The 20,139-nt window shown below is 43.0% G+C and overlaps 1 protein-coding gene across 1 annotated transcript in view; it reads left to right on the top strand.

Moving 5' to 3' along the window:
• The first annotated feature begins 1,162 nt into the window (after positions 1 to 1,162).
• Positions 1,163 to 20,139, top strand: part of XPO4 (exportin 4) — a 1,090,854-nt gene continuing 1,071,877 nt past the window's right edge. The window contains exon 1 of the mRNA XM_069640448.1: positions 1,163 to 1,400. Within this exon, the coding sequence (XP_069496549.1) occupies positions 1,332 to 1,400 (69 nt within the window). The 5' untranslated portion in view covers positions 1,163 to 1,331. The remainder of the gene's footprint in view (positions 1,401 to 20,139) is intronic.

Here is a 20,139-nt window from a genome sequence, read left to right on the forward strand (position 1 = left end):
GTCAAGTTCAGTGTTACAGTTATTGTCAACAATTAATCACCTTCTCCAAACCACAACAACTTCCGATTTATTCCATCAGCCTCACCAATACCAGCAAGGGTATGTTCCGCACACCGCCCACACTCTAATCTCCACCCTCAAAGGCCAAGCCACAACTCACCAAGTGCTCCTCGAGCCTCACCCAAATGGGACAACAAGCATCTCATTTTCATTTTCTAAAAAATCTTCACCACCAGTTTGCTCTGCTCCAAAACAACGCCTTTTCCAACTTTCTTCACCAGCAACTCGGTGCCCCCCTGCGAGCCGTCAACGTTGTCCTATTAACAACCCTTACGTGACATCACCAACCACTGTGCATGTAAAACAATTTGAATGTTTGAATATCTAAGTGCACTCTTAAGTCCTGCAATACACAAAAACATCACAACACAAATACGCCGTCTTCCTGCTTTTTCAACTCAGGGGTGTGGTCGTTCTTCTACATTGTAAAATAGCAAAGGATAGCCTTCAATTTTTTTGTTTTTCTGTAAATTCAATAAGGTACCACGTTCCACAACCTAAGCTAATTGCCTAGCCACAGGTAATCACCTCATCATACATAACCTAGCTACCGCTCGGAAACAGGGAATCTCCCATAAATAACATAAAAACAAACAACAAATATGGCCCAGAGAAAGCAGGGACTGTCTTAGTACGAATGAGAGATAGTAGAGAAGTGTGCAAGTGGCAGGCCCACTACAATTGGGAAGATGGGCTACCACCGCACAGACAGATTAATGAATGTGTTGCATGCCTGGTCTCAAGCAGCCTGCCTTACAGTCACATAAATTACCTGCCACTGTAAAAAACATTAGGAACTGTCACCCAAATCTGTAGGCTGTAAGACTGCTTAAAAAGCAGAAGCCTACTGCTGAAATCAGTAGGGTTGGCAAGTGTGTAAATTCAGCAGTTCATTAACTGAACTCCTACTGTACTTACCAGCACCTTTGCCTGCGAGCACTCATGGAAGGGCGGGGGGCGGGCCATTCAAAGATGACTCCTCCTCTCACCATTAAAAGCCCCACCTCGCGTATAGGGCCCCGCCCACTCCCATACAAACTCCGCCTCTTCCTCGTGTTGCTCCTCCCTTCCGCTGCAAGATTTTCCTCTATTTTATATGCCCCGCCTCTTCCTCACTCGCACCCGCCTCATCCCCGGCGGTGCCGCCTCTTCCTCCCTGGCCCCGCCCCTTTCCCCGGTGGCGGGCCCTCGGCTGCAGTGTGTGGCTCTGCGGAGCGGCGCCTTATCCCATGATGCAGCATGGCGAGGCGGCGCGTCACTGAGCCCAGACCATGATGGCGGCGGTGGCGGGCGCTGCAGAAGTGATCGCCCAGCTGGAGAGCGCGGCCAAAGTCCTGATGGTGAGTGAGTAGCGGCTTTGCAGCGTATATGGCGGGGATGAGGGTGGAGGCAGTATGACTCGGGGAGGGTAGCATCATGCTTGGCATGGTAACCTGTGGATCGTGGCAGGGGTGCTTCTTGGAGCCTCAGGGCTGGGGTTCATGAGTGTCCACATGTTGTTCACTTAGAATCTACTGCTTTCCCACTATAACCAAAAAGTCCTCTCTTCCGGGGTTTGGGTCGCTGAGAGGTCAGGTCACAGCACTTCCCTACCTGTGCAGCTTCCAGGCGCATGCAGTTAAAAATAGTTATGAAGGGGCACCCTTCCTTGTTTTTCATGTGCCCCTCTACCCCCATGCATACTTCTGGCTTATCTATTGGCCTCTTTCACCAATGTACTGTCTTGACACTTTGCATGTCAGCTTTCTGAGACACGTTTCTTTAAGGGGAACTTGTTATATAGTTCGACTGTTTACTTTTTTCACCACGAAAGTGCCTCCACCCCTTTCCTCCTTACACCCACTCACAAGTCAGTGGGTACATCTTTTAATTTTGGGATCATAGTTAGCAGTGCCCCTGGACTTCATGCTTCAGTGCGCGGTCCCGCTCAGGATTGCATGCTGGGGAAGAGGGTAGGATCTGTTGCCAGAAGGGGTACACACGTGTGCATAAGGGAGTCTGAGCAGGGTATTTACTGTTGTTTCTCGTGACACAACACTAGTGGCGAAGCTCATTGCCAGCACCATGACAGGAGTAGTAGTAGGTGGTACACGTGATCAGAGCGTGGCCGTGCAGCTGTCACTCAAATTGCAAATGAATTTGAGTATTTTAAGAGGTGAGGATGGGAAGCCATCTAAACGCTTCTGGGAGACTTGATTGACATCGTCTCGCCAGGTCCAGTAAATAGTTTACCAAAAAGGCGATTTGAGATTTTTTGTTTTAATGTATTGCACCCGCATCCACAAAACCTTTCTAAAGAATATATAGCCTTAATCTTCAATAAAGCATTACTTACCTTATAGATTGCTCTTTTAATCTCTTATATTGTGCACGTTGCAGGATTAGAAGTTCTTTTTACGCATTGAAGCTGTTTTTGTTTTTTGTTCCACTGGTGAACTTGGTGCCACAGATCATTTTTATTGTCTAATTCCTGTGCTTTGTTGTCCATTCTTGGGTCCTTGGTGTGAACGTTCAACCTGTTTGCCTTTGCCAATGTAGTAAGGATATTCTCCATTTTGTTCAGTCTGGTGGTATTGCAATTGCTGCGTTTCTTTACATTTATGGTATTTGGTGCCGTTGTCATAGCTGTCCGGCGTTTGAGTTATCACTTGTTAATTCTCTCACATTATTTTGTGCTATTTCCTCCATCACCTTGACATATTTAAAAGCTGATCCTCGCTGGATCCAAATCAGAGTTTACAATTGTTTACTGTATTATTCCCTTGGTATACTCACGGGTTGTGTATTGGGGGCGTAACCTGGGTTCTGCAATATGGGGTGGGAGAGAGTTCTTTGATCTGCACTTGGTTTAGTTGGTGGTAGTGAGGCACATGTTTCCTTTCCATTGGTGATCAAAAGAATGCAACATGATGGACAGCACACTCTTACAGAGCACACTTTGGAAACCATTCAGTGATTTCTTCCACTTACCGCTGATGAAGGAAATGAAATCGGTGCTCACTAATCTGTCGAACCAATATTGGCCCATAGCAAATTTAGTGTTTTTACTTTCTAAATCAAGTCATAAAGTAGGGAGCAGTGCATATGCCTTTGCGATGGATGGCAGCAGTTAACATTAGCAGCAAACCATGTGTATCTGCTCTTGGTGAAGGAAATTGTAATGCGGGATGGCAGTAGAAAAACAACTTCTTCAATTGCTGTCTCTTGATCAACTCGGACGCAACCTGCAAGGGCATGCAGAAGAAGCATCTCTGGCACAACAGACGTGTGCAAGTGATCTGCAGCGGAGGGTGGAGTTGAGCTCATGGGCAGCAGAATTGTACTTATCTCAGATAGTAGTGCATGCCTAAATCCGAATTTCGTACTATTCATCGGTTGGTGGAGATGGGGGGGGGGGGGGGCTTTACCATGCAACACATGTATCTCATGACATGGGACTTGTCAGCAACATTATCAGGTACATAACAATTGCACATGTTTTGTAGGTATGGTGGGACGCATGAACAAATAGTGTCCCACATAGAGCTAAAATGTACATGCAAGAACACAACCTAGCAGGTTGATGGGTAAATATGTGGCAGCCTTGAGAACAGTAGCTCACTTGAGGTCTTTCTTGACAGAAGCCATCAGAGACCCAGCTGGTTGTACTTGCTAATAGTGAAGCGCTGTGGATGGCTGCTAACCCGACATTGCACCAGGGCATACCACTAGCATGAAATCTTCAATGAAATCGTTCTTGAGAAAATAAGATGGCTTCTAGTAGCACCCAGTCTCATATTTACAGAAGACAAATGGGGTGACCACCATTGTTGGAGCTCTTAGTAGAACTCTGCTGGCCAATCATATCTTGGTAGTTGCCTCAGAAGAAGATTAAATGACCAAACTGGAGAACAGCCAGCCTCAAATTATTCTGATTGTAGATGCCCAAGAGACCAGACTGTAACTTCCTGTTATAGATACCATGTCAGGCGTTCAAACTTTAGTGAGCAGATTGTTAGCCCATATTTTCCTGAGGGGAAGGTATGCAGTTTTCTAGTTTATTCATTGCTGAAGTGGTTGATATTTTGAATTCGTAAAGGATGTACTCTTACGTTTATTTATTTGATGCTCTATAGATTACCTCTTACTGGAGCTTTGTTAAATCAAGTAACATTGGGGTGCATTGCACTCCTGCAATATTGCGGGTATGAACGTATGATTTTTAGAGTTTCTATTCTATTTGGTGTTGTTACTTTGTTTTTCTGTTAACAGAGAGGTCATAGCTTAATCACATGTATTATGCTTATTACAGTTTGATACCATGAAGATGGGATTGTTAGTCCGAAATGCATTGGGCAACACTGTCAGCCTCGCTATTTACAGAAGGAATGTGAAGATGTTAAAAAAAAAGTGATAAATAAGGAATTAATTATGTATTAATTGATACATGGGCAAGTTGTTGTGTGGAGTGGATCTACAGAGGTGCAACCCAAGGCATACAATAAGTAGTGTCGCATAGCAATTTCCAATGCAATTCTGTTAATTGCTAATTAAACTGACAATTGCATAGCACAGCTTGCTATTTAAATTTCCCTGTTCAATAAAAGCATATCTCGCCCTGCATTCCTCTCTTTCCCTCAGGGGTCTCTCCATCCTCTTTTCCCTGTTGACTACAAGTTCAAATGGGCTAATGGCGAGGGAGTGCAACAGTAATAATATCCTCCGCTAAAAAATATCAGTACCACATATGGTGGCTCTGGGTACGAATGGTGAATACCACTTTCATGGGTGTATAGCGCTGTGCTTGGGTCTACCTGGCTTGGAGTTGAGGTTACTAGCAGTCCTGCCCTCCCCTGAGAGTGGTATTTAACACTATATTGAAAATCGGAGGCAAGAGCCATCTTGTCCCCATGAAAGTGACAATTACCCTGCCAACACCATACTAAATACTTGGTGTCAGGCTATGATTTCCTTTAACACTGTGAACTTTTGATTTAATGAAACATTTGAACTTCTCCTTGCAGAGCAAATGATAGGTCAAGCATGTGGATCATACAATATACAGACATCACCCTGTGCAACATCGACTGGAACAGCTGCACAGAACTTGGCACTGAATACCTGTTGTTTTCAGAGCCATTTTATCATATCTCAAGGCATACATTAGTTTTCAAAAATTAAAATTGATTAGCAGAGATTGCTAATTAACACTTTTTTTGATTAGCAATGTTGTTGTGCTAATATTGTTAATGTCATCAAACATTATTAGTACCCAAGACATGAAATGAGCAACAATACAACCGTTTTGCATACCACTGAAATTAGACATTAGCTAGAGGAGTCAGGCCTTGCAGATTCTTCAAATTCAGCTAGACCTGCAGGTTGGATAACTCAGTTTCCCCATTTAACCTATGAGGCCCATAGCAATGGGCAACAACAAATTTAAAATGCTATTAGTGTACAATGGTGCATGTCATTACAAACCCGCTTTGTTTGGCACACTGATGCCAGCCATGCACAACTTTTGTTTGACATTTACTGCAAACAAAGTAAATGTTACATAAAAGTTTCAAACATCTCCTGCAAATGCTACTGGCACGTCATAAAATGTACTTGACTATGCGAGTGTGCGAAAAGACTTTGTGAGCCACAGCTGAGTTGTCTATAAAATGTAAATGGTTAGCTGCACGAATGGGCACAAATAAATAGATATGATATGATAAACAAGCTCTGAAAAAAGTTTGGCCAGCTGTCTCCTGCAGGTGGTAATATATAATAGTCATAATCCTAAAGCAAAGCAAGCTGTGGGGGCTAACTACAGTGTTTGGTATTGTAATAGATCTGTAGATGTACAGATTGGATTAAACTATTGATCACTACTTTGCGTAAGCATTTGGTTTGCTTTGTTTATTCATTGTGTACGAGGAAAGAGAGAGACTTGGCAGAGTGGATTGCATAGCACGCCAAGAACTGGACAAACTAGATGGAATATTGTAGTTTGTGGTCCTCTCAATTTTAGGGTACCTGGTATAAAGCAACTGGGTGATGATAAAGAAGGAGCATTGGTTGAGCACCAGTTGCAAGCTGTATGCAACCTGCAAGTTACAGAACTAGGTTTGCCCTCAAAAGCATTCGTGATCATGTATATTTTCAAGTGTTCACTCGTCAATATGATGCATCTTCCCCAACAAAATGAAATCTAGTTGACAATGGAATTTAGATGCATGAACCTAAACTTTACTGTAAAGCATGGAGATGATGCAGTGTTTTACAGTATCAATACTCTAATCATGCATTATGTAACCACCTACATTTTAGGAATGGAATTGCAGGATTGTCTTTTTAAAAAAAGATATAAAGTTGACACATACTGGTCTTTGCCTGACAGCATATTGAAAGCTCAAAAGTAGCATCCTTATTATTTTTGGTTTGCAATTATTTGAAAAAGAAATTCTTGCCTAGCACTCCCACACATGCCTTTTGCACATAAGAGTGGTGATGACTACTGCTACACTTTCTCTCCATTCGAACTTGAAGAGAACAGAGGGGAAAAAAAGGAGAAGAGCACAGAGGGCAAGAGGAATGTAGGGTGAGCTGGGCTTTCATTGAAGAAGACAGCTTAAATAGCTATCTTTGCTACACAAGTGTCCATTTGATTAGCAAACTGACAGAATTGCATAGCAAATTGCTATGCGACACCACTTATTTTATGCTTTGTATCTATTTCTGTCCATTCATGCAGCTAATCTTTACATTTTACAGACACATGTCTCACTTCAGCAGTACACAAAAATGCTGTATCGTTGCTCGTCTTGGGTACAAATAACTTCTGGTGACATTAAAGATATTAGTACAAATACTAAATAGCTAATCAAACATGTTTGCTAATCAAGAAAGATTTAATTAGCAAACTCTGCTAATCATTTTTGAGGAAAAATGTGTGCCTTGCAACCAGTACCTGGGGAGGTCCCCTTGGTTTCTTTTTGATTTAGCATTTCCACACATGAGCAATGTGGATCTGATATGCGCCACACACTTTTTAAAAATAATCTCAGAGTCGGTGAAACTTTAAATTTATCATGTACGAGCTAAAATAGGATGGTGCCCACTCGCTCACAAAACAGAGAGACCGTGCTGTCCACCAAGGCCAATTTACCGATGGATGCGTTGGTGGGACAGAATGGTCCCTTTGGCTGATTCTGTTCCTGGATCTTACTAAAGTTGTTGAAAATCAGATGTCAAAAATATTTGCTCAATCCACATTTCTGCCCACAGCCTCTTCAGGGCACATTATCATTGACTGGTTTCAAGCTGTGACTGAGTAAAAAGACAGACTGGCAATCATTGTCATGTATGTAGTTAAGGACATCAAATTTGGGGATAGAAACCTAGGGATAATAACATCTGGATGAAGGATTGAACAGTGTACTGTGTGTTTTCTATCTGCCTTCAGTGCAATGTTTCAAGTCTAAGCAGCTCACCAAATTGGATATTCCTGACCAAATAAAGTGAATACAAAGCTTTGCAGTGCAGAATAGTTAAAAGCGGGTATGTCTACAAATCGGATTTCAAATAGCTTTCCATCTGGGATAAAAGAAATAACAAATTCAAGAACTAAATAAAAGTCGGACTCAAATTCGCACTCGTCCCTAGCCATTGGCTAGCGATAATTGACTCTTGGCGAATAAGAAATGGTGTGCTGCATGCATGTCTAGTATTTAGGTGGCAGGCGACTTTTTAAAGGGTGACTATTAGCTCGACATTTTTACCCCTGCAAGTATTGCTTAAAAGTAAGCCAATCAATTAAATATGTGCATTAGCATTGGTGATTGACTATTTGCAATTAAGAAATGGTGTTCTGTGTGTATGTGGAAAAGTGAGATTGCGGGGGAATTTGTATGCCTTTCTAGTGGCCTGCAGCTTGACATATACACTACACTGCACTATGATCTAGCTGTGAGCTCTCTTAAGATCCACCCTATATAATGCACAGGTCCCTAATATATCGCGCACCGAGGAAGTGCCTGTTTAGCCTGGGGAGACTCTGAGATTCACCAGTGAAGACCGCGTGTTGGAAAACTTGCTATGCTTTCTACACACTTATTACGGTTTACCTACCCCCCAATGGATAGACATATTTGCACTGACACGCTTACTTTAAATCTAATTTGAGGCTTTATTTTCGGGTTATTTTGTTGTTTAAACTACCAAGCCACGCCCCTTGTTTGTACCACTCCTACATAAGGGCACGTGCGCGCGCACAGAGGAAGTGCCTGTTTAGCCTGTTTGGCTCTGGGTGGCTTTGTGTGTAAAAGCTTTCATGCGTTTTTCTAAACTTATTTGTCATTTCAAGATATTTCATGTCAAGTCAGCTGTTCGTTACATTGCATATCTTTCATGCAGAATTGCTGCTACAAAACAACGTGCTGGTGTCATGGTCATCACATTTGCTGTAAGCGCATCGGTCACGTATAATTGATTAAATCATTGTGTTAACTGACAGGTCATGTTGCAATACGATTTAGTATTTGGATTATATCGCCCTACTCTTTCTGTCATCCGGCCGACTCTTACGCCTGTCTCTAAATAAGCTGTTTTCGGTATCCCCTTTTTCCGTTGCAAAGTGAAGTCGTCATGTACGTTACCTATGCGCATAGAGATGGTTCTTGCTTGTGAGAGTTTTGGTTGCTGTTACTAGTCTTTGATTTATGTCAACAGGTTCTTACCCTGGTGGCCGCTGCCACACATGCCATCAATCTTTAACTGAAGGAGTACAACTTTAGGTGTAGGGGCCTGCATTGTGTCTATTGCGTGTGCATTCTGCAAAAGCGAGGTGCATTTATATTGCATACCCAATATTCAACCATGGTCAGAGTTCTCGTAATGGGAAACGTATCGGAGACCCCACTGACTCCCATCACATGGATATACATAACACTACACCGCCTCAGGTTGATACAAAGCGAGGCAAAGCAAATTCCTCCCAACAATACATGGACGTGCCGGGGCAATAGGTCTTTCAACTTACCTGGATAACGCGCTCTCTCTTGAGACGCCCTCTGTTCTGGTGCAAAGGCTTTAGTGGCCACTGCCTCGTCTCAGAACTCCTTTCTTGGTCCAACGATGGCCTCTGCTCATGCAATCAATGAGGGGAAGCTTGGCTCTAGTAATACGCAATCAGCCCCAATCTTTGATAAAACAAGCCTTCCGCCTTCTTTGTCACAACTTGCTTCGGAACAGTTTGAAAACCATAGATCAGATATTTCAATTTTGGCACCTGCCGTGAAGGCTGAATGGGGTTAGCAATTTAAACTGTCACTTGGTCCATCTACATCTGCGGCATTGCTACCTTTGCACATTGAAGAGGTCTGCTTGCATAACTTTCCCATGGCATTACTCTTCAACATTCAAGGTCTCCAGACCAGACGAGTGAACGGGGCAACCATTCTCCTGCTGCCAGTTCACCTGCCTCTCCAAAAAACAAATCAAGGTACAACAACCATTTAGGATTGTTTAAATATCTTGATGATATCCACAAGACACCCGTAGACATGCACCAACAGTTCCGAAGTGAACATACGCATTTAATTTTGAACACCACCAGCACACAATCACTTGACATAATTAACCGGATAACTTTTCCTTTCTGGTCTTAACGAGAATTTTAAATCTTCTTGACAAAGGACGCCATCTAATGCATCATGAAATATGTGATATTGTTTTCTTTAGCCGAAATAATTGGCAAATTGAATAAATTAGAGGGGTACATGGATACACACAACAATTTTCTTGCGCAAAAAAGGACAGATGCGCCTATAATGCCAACTAAGTCGAACGAGCAATCTAGGATAAACACCAGGGTGAAATGCTCAATTGCTAAGCAAACAATGAACACCTCCCTGCCAGTGGCAGCTCAAAACAGATCTTATGCCGAAGTGACCAAAGATCTGTAACTAAGCAAAGTTTGTGGCTCCCAGGTATCTAACAATATCCTACTAAGCGATGTGGCTAATAATTCTGAGAAGACCGCAGAAACCATGAGTTTTTTTGGTTCATCGACAGGGAGTATCGTTAAATGATAACCAGGAGTAATCCGCATCTTTTGGCCATAACGGGTCTAATGTTGCGTGTCATCTGATGCTCCAAATAGCACCACTCCTCTTACTGACATTATTGAGAACAATGAAAAAGACTAAGGTCAAGTATCTATTCTCAATGGAGCACTTCCTAATAGTCGCACAAATCTTCAACGTTACTTTTCTCGCGCAGAATGAAGAGCGCTGCACTAAGAGCTCAAAAACGGAAAATAAACAGCTGGATACTATTGCAAAAGTAAAAATCAATGGGCCCAACTCAAATATAAAAAACATATGTAATCTCAGAAAATGAAGACTAGCTCCTTGATTTGAATCAACTGAACAATGAGTCCAAACTACTACTTAACCTAAAAAGCAACTGAACCAACCAAAAGACAATGAAGCACTAGTAGGCAGTTCAGCCCATAAACCAGTGCATGCACATAAAATACCTGAGTCCTCTAATAAAATTCTAATTGAGTCGGTAGAGCACCTAAATCAATTGATGCAATTGTAATCCCTTTTCACCTTTTTAACAAATAATGACAGAGTAAAACAAGCACAATTGTCAAAATTAGTTCCCATTGCATATAACAAGCGGGTTAGGGGAGTCAAAGCTACCAGTAGTAATCATCCCGCTGCGCAAGCTCAAGTAGTGTTAAATGCCCCAGATCAAGCAGTTGCTCAAGAGAACTCCAGCACAATCCCAACCTCGCCCTCTCCTCTCAGACTAAGTCCTGTGGCGCAATTCAAGCATCTGCCAAGTCACTGTCTACAAACCATAGTCTATACAAAATGGAAAGATGTTATGCGAGCAACACCTAATCCCGCCAATTTTACACAATCTCCTCCTTAAGATCAGTCCTTAGATCCAAAAGTTACCAAAGATAGTAGACCTACTGTCGACTCTGCCTTACTGCCCTCCAATCTTCCAATATCTGAGTCCACCACCCTCAAACTCACAATTGAACTTCCTAACATCATGGGGTGGACGAGTGACTATGCAATAAATGGCAGGCGCAGATTCTCATGAAAAAATGACAGGCGCAGATTCAATCGGACATTCATTTTAAACATCTTCAAACAATGCCCGCAATTAAGAACTCTTAATTCCGATGACATTCCTGTCTAAGCACAACAACCGTATGACCAGTCCCATATAATAATGAAATTGGTGTGGGAACGCAAATTTGATTTTCTACAACTGGGACTTGTCCCCAACTATTTAGGACGGAGGAATTGGCAAAAGAGTTTATTGAAACTCTGGTAATTTCGACAGAGGATAAAAACGGTGCACCTACAAGCGATGCACTGCTTACTTCACCTAATGCGGAGCTGTTGCGCACTTCTCTGCCATTGCAACCACAGTGAAAGACTGGTCGAGGTTGGAACCATTTATGAAGGGCATTTTGAGTAACGTCAAACCACAACGTAGCCAAGACTGCTTTAAAATCCAATCCTGGAATTGCTGTGGCTTCACCAATTTGTTCACCTGGTTTAGCTCATTCTCTTTTAACAAACCCTCTGATTTATTTATTTTTATTATTTTTTTTCTTTCTTTTTTTCCAAGAGACAATGAAACTGCAGGCTATCTACATTAATGGCTACACCTCTTACACCCAACTAGTCACCGGTGGCATAGCGGGCAGACCGGTGGGTGGCGTAGCAGTCCTTGTGGACAATAACTTGAAGGTGAAAATCACCTTGATAGCCAACTCCACCGAAGTATTAGCAATTGAACACCCTCCCTTAGGACAGTCTAACTTAGTAATTTGTATCTATTGGAATCCAGCAAGGATGACCATACATAACATGTTTACGCAGTTAGATGAGCTACTTGAAGACGCTTTTCTGCATAATTCTCACTTTGATGTCATCATGGGTGGTGAATTCAATTCTTGTTCAAACCGCTCCAATTTGACCACTTCTCTATATGCAACTTGGACTGCTTCCCAAAAAAGTGATCAGCGATGGGTGGAATATCTGGCAGACTGGGATGTGCAGCTTGTTGATTTTGCAGATAACAGTCATACTTGTACTTGGCAGAGAGGATCCTCAAGCTCCTACATCGATTTACTACTTTGTTTCATCTAAGCTGCTTGGTCTTGTTGAACTCGCTATAATTGACAGTCTCAAACGGGGTGATTATATGGCCATCACTTTAAAGGGCAACACATCTTTGTCTTCCTATGAGAAATTCCACGGTTGGCTTTATCTGACATTGTCTGTATACTGGAATTCTAAGCTTTGTCGCGACCTGACCTATAGTCGGTAAGGACATCTGTTGTGGCTCCCAATTTAAATATTTTGGTATGGACTGGCAACAAATGGAGAATGGGAACACGACTATAATTACATTTCATCTGACTAGTATATCACTTCTGACTGTTAAAGGATAGTTCCGGGACTTTTTTTTTATTGTCCCTACGGGTCGGCCATGTGTTTGTAAGCATAAATCGGTAGATCGTAGGAAACTTTCCTATGGACCTTACCCGACTTTTCGCCCATTATCGCACTCGAAATCAGCCTCCATTTTGTGATAATCCTATCATTCCGCCGCATCGACCTGGCTCACCTGCCTTTGCGGCACTAAATCAAATCCCCCGCCCCTGAAACAGACTTTATCAAAACATTCATATTCCCCGCCTCTATCCGTGACGTGACTGAGCTGCGTAGGCAAACGCGCCCAGGCGTCTTCTACGCGACTCCACACAGACCCCGGAAATCAACACAGATCAGCTCACAATACAGCGCACCACAATTCGGAATATGAAACTGTACTTTGAAATCAAACCGCAAGATTGTAAATGTGGTAAAGTACATTTATTTGACATCAAATGTTTAGAGAATATTCAGCGATTTGCATTTTTATTTGCTCATGTTCCAAAAAGTTCGTATTGAGGAACGCGATGGTCCTTTGCTGTACACAGGGTCTTAGAGCATCTCACAATACAGCACCACAATTCGGAATGTGAAACCGTGGTTTAAAAGCAAACGGCAAGATTGTACATTTGGCAAAGTACGTTTATTGGACATCAAATGTTTAGAGAATATTCAGCGATTTGCATTTTTCTTTGCTCTCGATCCAAATTAGTTCGTCTTGAGGGAAGCGATGTTCGTGTGCAGTACACAGGGTGTTGGTTTACGATAAAAATAAGCTCTTCTGTCGCACTGATAATCGCATGGCTGTTCCAACAACGAGGCACTAGGCCACCACAACGGTAGGTATGTTGCATCTAACCGTTAGTACCGCGTAAGGGCATACTTGTACTTGGCGATCGTCCCATAAAATGGTCAGGGTGGTAATGTTGTTCACGCGGAGAAGCAACTGGCGGCTGTAGAAGCCGTCCGCCGGTGTCTGGTACTCGTGACACAGACAGTAGTGAATGATGTACCTAAAAACATAAAAAATGAAATTAGTCTCACCATCAGATCCTTATTAAAATTATTCATTTCATAGCGAGGACAGCGCTACTGGGTGTACACAAGTGTTTAAAGGCGTGGCGAGGCATGGAGGGGGGGGGGGGGAGTGGAGTACAAGGTAAGTAGCATAAAATAATAAATAAATAGGGCCAGCTGGTGGCAAGTGCAAGGTAAGTGCAGAACAAGTGCTGGGAAGGGGGGGCTGTAGGATACTGAGACAGTCCCCCAGTGCAGGGGTTGACAGGGAGGCAGTGCAGGTGGAGAGTGGAAGGGCCCAGGACCGAGGTCGCAGACAGTGGACCAGTTGTAGCAGGGGAGAGGGAGAGAGAAAGCAGAAGCAAAGAGGAAGGTTTTGAGGTGCTTCAGTAAAAGCAGATGTTTCTCCTCCAGATAGTGCGCGGTAGAAAACACTATGCCACATAGAACGAACAAGTACAACTGAACCCGTCTTTAAAGCCACTGTATAGTAATGAAATTGCGGTATAAACTCATCAAAAGTTACTTACATTATATTTGCATTTTCCATTGTGTCTCTGTGTAGGGCAGACCCGAAACACCACTCCTTCTTTGCCGACGTTACTTCTTCTAATGAACGTGGCTCATCGTTTCGTTTCTGAAATTTTATTCATTATCTTTTCTTAGTCTTTCAGGATGGTCCCGGCCTGTCAAGGTCAAATCACAATAGAACCTTATATTGGGTCGTGGGCCGTTCCGCCACCCGAGCAAAACATCAAAGCAGCTGACCTTCACTTTGAGCGAGCACACATTTCTAGTTAGCTCCAGTTAGTGTAAGGGCATCTTGTCTGCGTGCCTTTTTTTTTATTGTCCCTATGGGTCGGCCATGTGTTTGTAATACGGAAACATTCTATAATTTTTGTAAAAATGATTTATATTACTGTTTGGTTTAATTGCAATGGGCCTGCAACATGAGGAGACTCGAGAGAACAGACAATCGAATTACAATCATTTAAACCGTGATGTGTATTTCTCAATGAGCTCTGCTTTAGGTGGACATGGAACAGAGGCAATGTTGGGTGGCAATGCAGTTGTCCCCTGCATAGGTTCGTTCACCACTCCATGTATGTGCCTATCGAGGACATCTACGATAAGTCTCTCAATAAACTCATATTGCATATCCTCAAACACTGGTTTGATCACCCATTGTTTACTTCTTTTAGTGAAGGCCTTATTGTAGCGAAGCGTCCCTAAAGTTCCGGTCGTCCTACTTTGTTGACGGCCAACATTATGGTTATGTGCCAAGACCGCTAGAAGAGTCCGATTTATCATGCCTTCCATGCCAAAATGCAATCTTTTGGGCCTGTACTTTAGGCACATATTGTGGAACACCTCCAAATCTCCTGTGTGGCAGAATTCCGTGAGTCCCCTCAAATCTCTTGTTATAGTTTTATCAAATACAATCTTTTCAATGGCTTTGTGAGTGGGTGATGAAGGAATCAACCACTTCTTCTTCCGTGCCTCCTCTGTGGACAAATGGCCATGTTCACATTTGTGGAAATGCTCATTTGTCGACCATCGATGTACGTTGCTACAGTGCAACATTACTGACCGCCATTTTTCCAGTAGAATTTCCAACGACCCTTCACATGTTTTTGAGCTCCACCAAAGATGGTTGCTGATTGACTTGGACCACTGTGAAATACCTTGCATATCTTTTTTTTTTCCTGCAGCCGACAATTTTTTATTGATTGATTTTGCAAGATGCCAAACGTCAAATTGGTGATTTATATTTTTGTACTGTTCTCTCATTGTCTTGGCAATTGAAACGTGTCTGTCCGTGGCTATCAGGTCGATCACCATTCCCCGCGATTGTAGTTCTTGCAATGATGCTACAAAGCCAACTTTCTCCATGGCCACTGAGGATGTACTTTGTGACACCTGCACGACCACCGAACTCACAATTTTCTTACTTTCCATGTCCTGAAAGTGGTAGGTGCAGTACTTGGCTGAAAATCCTGGACTGTCGCATTGTCCATCACCGGCTAGCCTGAAGCGTTTGCCCGCGAATGTACTTTCCATTGACATTTTTTCCATTCTCCAAGCTTCGCTGATGGCTGGAAATAGATAATCGGTTTGGTATTTGTAGAACTGACTTTTCGCAATGAAATGGATTCCCACAAACTGAAAGAAATACTGTAACTTTTTAAAACTTGAACCACTAAAAAGTGCGGCCGCTGCACAAAGTAGATTGCCTGCTGGCAGTTGCCCCAGCATGGGTTGTGCAGACCATGCGAACGGATGATATTGTGTACAGGTGGCATGTATTTTAAGGTTAGTGCCTCGAATTGCACGAGTCACATTAATCAATGGCTCCCCACATACTTCCCCACCAACCCAATGCCCACATTTCATCATCATAATAATATCCATCAAACAGCTATCGAATACAATGAATTTGGCCTCTTTCCTTATACTGTCACTCTGCATCCCAGCTGGTTCGGCCTGTAACGTTGAGGACATGTCACTCGCATGAAAGGTACAATCTCTGATATCGTCTTCCGCTATGCTGAGTGATATTGATGGTGTTTCATTGTCGTCCACTTCATTCTCTTCCATTGCAACATCTGTTCCTTGTCCGGAGATGGGAGAAAAAAACAATGTCTTCAACTTTCGCGTGCTCTTATTTTTTGCGGGTGTGGATTCTGTGAATTGATCTACGACTGCATCCAAACTACCAGGAGGACATTCACTATCAATGGCTGGTGGTGGTATAGCTCCGTTGTCAATCACTTCATATTCTTCCCATTGGCACGATGCATCTCCAGTCTCAAGTCCCTGCCAAAAGGTTTGACAAGCAACATCTCTCGTTCGCTTCACTGTCTGTGTAGATCTAGTTCTTACACCCACTCGCAACTAGAGGACAGATTAGAAAAGGGATGTTCAGTTTAAACACAACTTACAGTATTGAACTATTGACAGTGAAAGACAACATAATATAGTGAACAGGACACTAACCTTCTTTTGCTTTCTTTTCTTTGAAACTTTCTTTCCTCGAACTTCAACATCTGGACGCTGTTGCTCCGACTCGTGTGTGCATGTCTCCACTTCCTCTCGCGCTGCAACGACTATACTTTCATGATAAGCACATCCATCACTCACTGAGGCTCCATCGACTCGCTGAAACATAGAACTTTCATTAGTATGTATAATAATATTGAAAACACAAAATGTACTTGGGGACCAATACCCATACGTACATCTCAATAGCAAAACACGAATGAACGCATTGTGTAGAACATTCAAACGACAATAGTTCACGCATTGTTGATCTAGTTAGATTGAACTGTCAAGATCCATACCTCGGGCTCCGCATAGACTTCCATTGATGATATTATTGAAGATGAGGCTTCAGCAACTCCCTGAAACACAGTAATTGCATTAGTATGGTTTTGTACTTTGTTTAAAAGAACATAAACTTTCTGCAGGCGTCAACGGCTCATCTAAATAGACCTGCACAAATGATCAGTTGTCTAAAATAAATAATGGATATCTAAATATGATTCGATTTGCTCCATCGTTGGAAGTGTCACCACCCAGAGATCTGCATCAACTACTAGGGGTGATGTTCTTGTTGAAGAAGCTCCGTCAGCTCCCTGAAACATAGTACTTGCGTTAATAAAGAAGGAAGTATAGCGGATGTAATCACGTCATTTGATCTCGCATGATTGATCTGTCAGTATCCATACCTCGAAATGCATAAGAACATCAAGGGACGCTGTAACTGCGGTGCACACTTCTGCAAGCTGTTGCGCCGACCCGTAACTGCATGCTCCCCCTTCCTCTTGGACTAATGCTCCATCGACTCCCTGAAACATAGGACTTTCATTAGTAATGAACACAATATTGAAAAAAGAAGACACATAGGAGGGCGACGACAGAAGGACATACCAATGGCTAAAAACGAAAGAAACATTGTGTGTAACAATCACGCTACAAGAATGCAAGATCTGATGATCTCCATCGATGGAACTGTCCGGAAACGTACCTCGAGCATCTGAGTGACATCTACGGTTGTCGTCAATGCGTTGGACTCCTCAGCATCTCCCTGAAAGACAGTACTTGCATTATTTTGGATAACAATAATTATAACTGAAAACAAAGACTAGAGGACGAGTACTGTGGTGTACCATTAGGTAAAATAATTACACGATCAATTAAAACTATTGATTTACATGCCTAAAACAAGTCAGTGTCAGAATAGCTAAGTAAGATTACCCGATAGGCGCTTGAAGTGGCTGATGACTGCAATAACGACACGGATGGAGAATCTTCAGCCTTCATATTGAGTGGATACATAAATGGGGAAATTATTGTTAGCTAATGCTGCACACTACCTCAATGCCGAGAGATAAATACGTAAACTTGACTCACCAGTGGAGGGATGTGGACGAATAGAGTGGGAATAGCGGTTGAGAGCAATTTTCGCCTCGCTCGCGGTGTTTTCGTCCTTATTAGCAATGATGTGGAGTACATGTCTGGGCTAAAGTGCCTGCTGCAGATGCGGTATCGATCACCCCTCTTGTCCGCAAAGACTTCTAGGACTCTACTTTCTATCTCAGAGGCTGGATATCCGCAATATCGGACCCATTCTCTTATCTGATCTATTGTCTTAGGGAAAACATGCATTATAGTACCTTCAGATTTGTTATGGGTCTTCGAAGGGCAACCGCCAATGGAACAGGCAGGCATTATGGAAAGTTCTGAAAAGTAAAGATCAACAATTCTCTATGAATACCAATGTGTTAAAACATTAAATGACACATAAAAGGTTCAATGCAAGGTCCGTTTTGGTTCTTGGAACTATACACGTTATTCACATGCGGATAAGTATTTCAATAACTTTCAAAAAATAGAAAAAGTAATTTGACTAAACTCAGAACATGTGACTAGTTCCTTGCATGTACTGTCGTGAACGAAAAGAAAACATGGATGCAATTTGATGACTACTAGCAAATAGATATAAATTAAAAAATTGGACGCAAAATGATTATGGTACATGGACTTACCTTGACGAACAAACAGTTAGATGCAGGGATCAGAGTAGTTTCTTGTCGTAGAACAGGGAGCAGTTCACAGGTGGCAAACTGACGAGTTTGCTCAAAGTGGTCACGGAAGTTCACAGAGACGAAGAGCAGATAACCAGCACCTTCACGGGTTGACTAGCAAAGCGCAAAGAAGTTCTCATTAGAAATATGAAGTGGGTTATAAAGAATTCGAAACAGGGGTGTGTTTGTGAATGAATGACGTGTATATGTCGTGGCATTATGCGGTCTGCAGGGGGCCGTCCAGCGTGAGGGGGGATGCTTGGCAGGAGACACGGGGTCTGTAGGTAGACATGGGAACAACAACCCATGCTCTATAGACCACTTTGAAGTGTACATGGTCTTTGGCACCTCTTGGCCTTTATCGCTCCCTGACAGCTCCACTTGCCAGCACAAGTACCCCGGTGCGAACTGCCTTTGATAGGGCGGGGGGTGGATCGGGGCGGTGGTCGTGCAGACAAGACACAGGAAGACTCGTGAATGGAGACACACTTATGTGGATTGCAGGGGGCCGTCCAGCGTGAGGGGGGATGCTTGGCAGGAGACACGGGGTCTGTAGGTAGACATGGGAACAACAACCCATGCTCTATAGACCACTTTGAAGTGTACATGGTCTTTGGCACCTCTTGGCCTTTATCGCTCCCTGACAGCTCCACTTGCCAGCACAAGTACCCCGGTGCGAACTGCCTTTGATAGGGCGGGGGGTGGATCGGGGCGGTGGTCGTGCAGACAAGACCAGTTTGCCGCAGGGCCTCACCAAGGAGAGGCCATCTAACTGAATGTAAGAGGATGGCTGCAGGATCTACTACATGGAATGCAGGGGGGTGAGTTTATAAATACCTCACCCTCCCAGGAGAATATACACTAGATTCATTTAAAAAATCAAAACAACCATTGTTAAAATATATGTTGGGCTTTATTTTAGATTTTAATTAAACATAAATAATAAACATTACACATTGTAAAGTTGAGGTTGCAGCACATCGAGGGAAAATCCGCGGTATTGTCCACTGTCACTGGGGAAATGTTGTCTAATGGCAAGTACCGCACAGGCAGGTATTACTCTCCGAACGCGGTGTCCGAGCCTCCCGTGAAGCCACCAAGTGAAGCAACGATAGGCCACCAGCCTGTACCACCTGTGAAAAAAAAAAGATGCAAACTGTATTAAACTGACCAAACTTTCTTATCAATGTCGATTCAGGTAACACATGTCATTTTTCTTAGAAAAAAATTATATCTAGAAAATGCACTATATGGAACAAATTTACATGCGTTCGAATGATATGTAAATGTAATTTTATATGTGGGAGACGACCATGAAATAGTGGTGGCATCACTGACATCACAAACAGAGTATACTTACTCGTTACTCGGATTACGCGGACGAACAGTGCCGCGAAGTTCGTGCATAAGCACCATCATCATCCTCAACACGGTCCGTGAGAGGCAGGCTTCCCTGAACTCTGGCAGCTCGGTGATGCATTGCGGACTTTGCTCGCCTTCCTGCAGACTTTGCTCGCTTTCCGAAATGTAGGCCAAGC

This window comes from Ambystoma mexicanum, chromosome 7q (assembly GCF_040938575.1).
Source record: "Ambystoma mexicanum isolate Mex_15411 chromosome 7q, UKY_AmexF1_1, whole genome shotgun sequence".
Taxonomy (NCBI): domain Eukaryota; kingdom Metazoa; phylum Chordata; class Amphibia; order Caudata; family Ambystomatidae; genus Ambystoma; species Ambystoma mexicanum.